This window comes from Rhagoletis pomonella, unplaced genomic scaffold (assembly GCF_013731165.1).
Source record: "Rhagoletis pomonella isolate Grant_MI unplaced genomic scaffold, Rhpom_1.0 Rhpom_scaffold_00003, whole genome shotgun sequence".
NCBI lineage: Eukaryota > Metazoa > Arthropoda > Insecta > Diptera > Tephritidae > Rhagoletis > Rhagoletis pomonella.
This window is the reverse complement of record NW_023458557.1, coordinates 16478015-16484950: the sequence shown is the minus strand read 5'-3', so window position 1 is coordinate 16484950 and position 6936 is coordinate 16478015. Positions and strand designations below refer to the sequence as shown.

Genomic DNA, 6936 nt, shown 5'->3' with positions numbered 1-6936 from the left:
GCCACATATAAGCAAAACGTTGAAAATTATTGAAATCGGACTAAAATTGGGGCCGCTTTTCATATAACGGTAAATTTCATAAATGCTTGAAACTGCAATATTACGAAATTTAAGGACGTTAATTTACTCAACATTGATACACCCCGGCTTACCATCTAGCGGTAGGTTTCGGAAAGGTGAAAAAACATATATTTAATACTTGCGCCGGGTATTTAATGTTCGGCTCCGCCCGAACTTAGACTTTCTTACTTGTTTTATTTTGAAATCAAAAAATATTTAGGGAGTGCTCAAAGCGCTCAAAGTTTGCCATGTATTTTATATGGAGAAAAACAATTTTTCGTAGAAATGGTATAAAACTCTTGAAAATCAATTTTTTTCGACCGGAAAACTGTGGTTCTCTTCAGGAGACTTCCAGTATTAATATCGAATTGTTTATTTAACCATTTTTTATTGGTCCCCCCATGCATTTTCTAAGGGCTTTGGAGGACCTCTAAAATATAGTTACCATGAAAAAAATTTTGAAGATACAATTGAGTATTATTACTGGGAATCTCCTGAAGATAAGTAAAGTTTTCCGATCGAAAAATATTGATTTTCAAGAATTCTACACTATTTCTACGAAAATATGTTTTTTCTCCACATAAAATACATGGAAAACTTTGAGCGCTTTGAGCACAACCTAAATAATTTTTTATTTCAAAATAAAAAAATATGGGTATATTTTTTTCGGTATATAACAATCCTAGGGGGTGGCGGCATTAAAAATCCGACCTTATTTTTTTTACATACATTTTTGGACCACTTTACCCTACATATGTGTATTTTCACCCAAAATAAAATAAAAAACTACTAGTGTTTATCTTTTTTACTGTAGTAACTTACTAGCCGGCCTCGGATGAGCGAGGCTTCGCCACGCGCTGAATGTGCAGATATTAAATAAGATGCGATTGACAACTAAACATGTTGCAACCCTACTAAAAAATAATATATAATTGACACCTCATTTCTTGTAATCTAACGAACAGCCCACATTTTTTAATTTTTCGCACAGGTTGCAACCCTCTTCGAAAAATAAAACCTTACTGCAAATCGGAAGGTCAAGCCTTTTCCTTTGACACCTAAATCGAATGAACTGTGCAAATCTAATGTCATTAACCGAAAATGCCCTCGTGTATTATACATACATAATTTTTAAATAGGTGGCGACCCCACTCAAACAAAAAATAAAAACTTATAGCACATGCAGAGACCATATCCTTTCATTTGGTACCTCAGTTTTTATCTTATAATTTTTAAAAAAGTGGCAACACTTTTTGAGTAAATAGCTGAGCCCTTTTATTTGACACCTCACTTCTTGTAATCTAACGAAAAATGCGGATCTAGTAATTTTTTAGACAGGTGGCAACCCTATAGGAATTTGAAGTACTAAAAATAATATTCCTATCGATACAGATTATACTTAAAAAATCTCCTATAAATCCGTTCAGTAATTTTTGAGATTACCGTGGTCAAAATATCTAGACTTCTCTTTATACTATGTATAGAAGATAGTAATTTTTAAATAGGTGGCAACCCTATTCAAAAAATTAAAGCTTTTGTACATCCGAAGGCCAGGCCCTTTCATTTGGTATCACGTTTTGTAATCCAACGAACGGCGAAAATCTTTTATCTTTTTAATAGGTGGCAACCCTACTCAGAAAAATAATACATTATTGCACATGTAGACGCCAAATCTTTTCGTTTGATAGTGGCAGTGCAGAACTGAAGCCTACGTTCAAAAAAAAACATTAGAGCTTTTCTAGAGGCCAATCGCGATGTCCTTCAACCAGATTCAACTGAATCGGTTTAGGAACGATGGAATTTCCGATTAGACTATTTTGGGGGAGTGGTCCCGAGTTAGAATACGTGAAGTTCAAAATCGTGGCAAGTGCCGATTTCAAAAACGGTAACTTTCGATTTTCAGGTAGGATTTCGATAAGGTTCTAGATCAGACGTTCCCAAACTTTTTTCTCGTAGACCCCTTTCAAAAATTTACTAGTTTCGGTGGACCCCCCTGCTGATACATTTCTAAACATTCCCAAAGCTCGTAAAAAAATTAAATGTGAAAATTAGATCTAACAATGTAAATTAGCATCGCGGGTGAATTCAAAAACTAAACTCACGAATGGCCAAAATAAAAGTAAAATATTTTCTTGTGTTCTATTTATAAAAATAATGTGACTACATCAAAATACTCTCTCGCTTGGAAGAGTTATATATTTTAAGATCACTGCGAGCGCTAGCGTTATTTACATTATCTTCACCATAAACTCATCAAATGTTCGGCCACGTTGGAGTATATCGTCACCTGAAATGCAAAAAGACGTAACAAATGAAATGCTAAAAGTCATAACTAGTAAAAAATTCAAAATTCACTTTTTGATTTATATGATGGATTTCATCGAATTACAACTCCCCACAACATTTTATGAAAAAAAAATTAAATATTAGACAGGACTTTTTCCATTTCATCTACGATGTGGTTACGTCTTTTTGCATTTCAGGTGACGATATGTAAAATAGTTTGTGTTAATGGCATCATTTTTATTTTTATCGCTCCGAGTTTTAAAGTGAGGCGAAAAATATTTATCACATTTTTAAAACACAAAACTTAAATTAAGAATTTAATTTTGATAATTTCTTAAATTTTTAGCATTCAGGAAATCCTAACTCTTCAAAGGGTAATGACAATATCTCGTATAAAATGATAATGCAATTGGCTGACGATGAAAAAAGAAATTTATTTAATTCATTACAAGTCACTTGGAACTCTGGGATTGTACCTGAAATTTGGCGAGAAGTCAAAATCATTCCTATTTAAAAAATAGGATGTGAAATTGCTAACATTTATAATTATAGACCAACATGCCTTTTATCCGTTCTTGCTAAGTCAATAGAAGGGATCATTAAAATTTATTTTGATAATTTCATATCGGAAAAGAAACTACTTCCAGACAGATCATATGGATTCAGGAAAAACCGATCTTCTGCGCAACGTATTAATGATTTAATAAATGATATTCATGTTAGAAAAGGAAGAAAATTACAAGTAATGGTTGCTTGCATCGATATTGTAAAAGCTTACGATTAAAAATTGGATATTTTCTTTTCTTGAGCGAAGATATATCATGTTAGAAAATCAAAAAGTAACAACTTGTAATGGTCTGGCACAAGGAAGCGGTTTAAGTCCTTGAAAATGAATTTTACCTTGTTTATACCAACACATAAAGCGCTCTGGACCAGAGCGCTGTGATTCAAAAAGGAAGCATAAACCAACTTTCAATACGCTCAGAAATTCAAAAGTGTATTGACTCGAATTTGTTTTCAAATCGCTTTTTTATTTCCCCCATCGGTTAGAAAACAGATATAAACCCATCATTCGTTTGGCGCGAAGTGAAAAAAGGCTGGTTTTATATTTATACAGCCCGTTTTAAATTTGAATTATTATTTGGGTCGTACTTGTCGTATTGTTGTATGTTGTAAAGTTTTTAACGGCTAAATAAAAGTTTAGAGGACTTAAAATCACCACCAACTATTTTTTAATTGTGTGAAATTTCATAATAAAACTTTTATATTAGCTTGCGAACATACAACAGTACGACAGTATAGAACACCTTGTGAACTCCCTAATTATAATAAATTTAAATTATTGTTCGCTTCCATTTCGGTCCACAGCGCAAATTAATTATTTAAGAAATATCGAATAAAAATAACATTTTTTTTTTACTTTTGAATACGGTTTCAGCAAGTGCGCTATAACGACACAGGTATAAATGCTTGAAAGGAATATGTTTTGTGTCAAATCAGCTTTTTGTTAATGCGGTTCTTGCGTAGGCATAAACAAAGTAATTATTTAACATTTATACTGCTCAACTACATGGAATTGTGGATGAAAATTGTGAATTATTTCAATTTGCGGATGATTTTTTTTATCGTTTGTACACATAAAATTCGAAATCAAGCCAAACAAGTCCTGAAAGAAAAAATTAATATATTTCAACGTGAACGTTCTAACCTAAAACTTAAGTTAAATTCTCAAAAAAACCAAAATGATTTATTTTAATAATAAAAATTATCAGTTAAATATCCGGTTTAATAATACTCATCTGGAACAGGTTCACAGCATAAGATATCTGGGAAGAATTATCAACGTAAACAACTCTTGCAAAAATTTTTAAATATCTTGAGTGGTTGCAAATTTGGAATGGATCCTAGAAGAGCTTTACAGTTATATAAATCTTTTGCTCGTTCCAAATTGGATTATGCTGCTTCAACTTACTGCAATATTTCTAATCGTCTTTACAAAAATTCAAATCAAAAAAAAAATCAAGCTATTATATCGTTTTTAATAAATTCAGATCAATACTTTATAACATTGCTATTATTTCCGAAGATCAAAATTTTACTTCCAAAATTTCCATCAATAAAAATTTCTTTAATGACATCTTTAATTCTAACAAGTAAGAAAGTCTAAGTTCGGGCGGAGCCGAACATTAAATACCCGGCGCAAATATTTAATATATGTTTTTCACCTTTCCGAACGCTACCGCTACTTGATAAGCCGGGGTGTATAAATTTTGAGTAAATTAGCGTCCTTAAGTTTCGAAATATTGAAGTTTCAAGCATTTTTGAAATTTACCGTTATATGAAAAGCGGCCGTAATTTTAGTCCGATTTCAATAATTTTCAACGTTTTTTGTGGCAAGCACAATAACCGTACCGAGTTTGGTACAAATTGGTGGAACGGTTACCGAGATACATATATGTGATCATAAGTGGGCGGTGCCACGCCCATTTTCGAAAAGTTTACCATAAACGTATTTCTTGGTAAAGAATTGTTGCAAGCATCAATTTTTAATAAATTAGCGTTAATATTTACTAATTTATCGAATATTTTGTATTTCTCTAAATTACCGTTATATGGGATGTGGGCGTGGTTATTGTCCGATTTTAAAAATTTTCGGCCATTTGGTATGCTGTACCGAGGCCAACAACTGTGCCACGACAGCCGGTTTTACGTACCGGAATGACTCGGGTTTTACCCGACCAAGTGCTGTTGTTTCGGCGATCTAACCCCGTTTAGGTCGGCGAAATCCATCAAACGTTGCTCGATCCTAGGGCTACACCTTCTCCGCACCCTTCTGCTCAGGGCTGGCATAGTCAAACCCAGGACCAAAAATCTACACCTGCTGCGTATGCCAGAGACGACTGCATACAAACTCCACCTCGGTCAGGTGCAATGCCTGTGATGGGTGGAGTCACCTCCGTAACTGCTCGGGCCTGCGTACGCACCGGCAATAAACCACGTCGTTCGTGGCCCCATGCTGTGCGCACTGGACCGCTTCCACGGCAAACCACCACCCGCCCGGGCAGCACACAATCTACACACCCACACCCCAACACAAAACAACAATAGACAAACAAACACAATAGCACCCACACACCGCCGCCGGCATCTCCTAGTCCCTCCGACAATCTGCTGTTTGTCAGTCCAGAATATACCGTAACGTGACATCAGTCAAGTGCAACTCTTGCCTCGGCTGGTGCCTCTTTAGGGCATGTTCAGGTCTGCATGTTCAGGTCATCTCGATTGATAAACCTGCCGACTTTGCTTCCGTGGATCACCGGACTTATGTCAACTTTTCCAAAGCTGACTGGAAAGAAGGGTGCCTTCACTGCACTACCCATACCAACCGACGTTCATGTAGGTGAACGTAAGTTCCGCAGGGTAGTCACCGCTGCTGCAGCTCGCTTCATCCCAGCAGGATGTATTAAGGATCCACGTCCGAATTTTCCTGCCGAAGCGGCTGTTCTAGCTGATGAGCTCGACAACCTTCGTCAGACCGATCCCGGAAATCCCCGTATTAGGGATCTCAATTCGGAGATTCGGCAACTTGTGAACGTACATAAGCGGAAGAAATGGGAAGAGCATCTGAAGACCTGCAACTTCACCTCTAGTGTGAGCAAGCTTTGGTCAACCGTGAGGTCGTCGTCCAACCCGACGAAGCGCGATGACAAAGTCGAGGTAGACTTTGGTGACCACGCTTCGTCGGACCCGGAGAGATGCGCGAGCTTTTTTAGCCGGCAGTTCATTCTGCATCCTCCGGTGGATAAAGCCAAACGTCGAGTGACCAGAAGGCCGCACAAAATGCCAAAACCTAGTGCGCCTCTTGTTTTCACCAGCGGTGAGGTAAGGGTAGCCATCGGGAAGGCGAAAGCCTCCAATGCCATTGGACCCGACGGAATATGCATGTTGATGCTGAAAAATTTGGGTCCTGCGGGAGTAGCGTACCTAACGGAGGTCCTGAACCTGTCTATCGCCACTCTCGTCATTCCAGACATCCGGAAAATGGGGAGGGTGGTCCCACTGCTCAAACCGGGGAAACCAGCCAACAAAGGAGAGTCTTATCGCCCGATAACTCTCCTTTCCCCGGTAGCAAAGACACTCGAGGCCCTGCTGCTCCCGTACTTTACGAACCACCTGACCCCAGCGAAGCATCAACATGGGTTCCGTAATGTGCATAGCACAACAACAGCACTTAACGCCATAAACACTCAGATAACTCGTGGCCTAAACCGAAGCAGGCCTCCAAGTAGATAACATTTACACCGACTTTGCCAAGGCTTTTGATAGGGTTTCGCACAAAATTTTGCTTAGTAAATTAAACTTTCTAGGATTTCACGCTACTTTTCTAAAATGGATAGAATCCTACTTATCTGGTAGGAGTTATTCAGTCGTACTTGACAAAAATACTTCTTGCCCATATCTTGCAACGTCAGGAGTTCCGCAAGGTAGCATTCTTGGGCCGCTCTTGTTTACCATTTCTATAAATGATATAAGTTCTTGCTTTTGATCTATTATTTTTATTGCCCAAATAATAGACATAAGAACGATTAT

At 37.3% G+C, this 6936-nt stretch overlaps 1 protein-coding gene across 1 annotated transcript in view; it reads right to left on the bottom strand.

Annotated features, from left to right (window-relative positions):
* Positions 1–2194: 2194 nt before the first annotated feature.
* Positions 2195–6936, bottom strand: part of LOC118735043 — a 16030-nt gene continuing 11288 nt past the window's right edge. Inside the window, exon 3 of the mRNA XM_036464635.1 lies at positions 2195–2347. Within this exon, the coding sequence (XP_036320528.1) occupies positions 2300–2347 (48 nt within the window). The 3' untranslated portion in view covers positions 2195–2299. The remainder of the gene's footprint in view (positions 2348–6936) is intronic.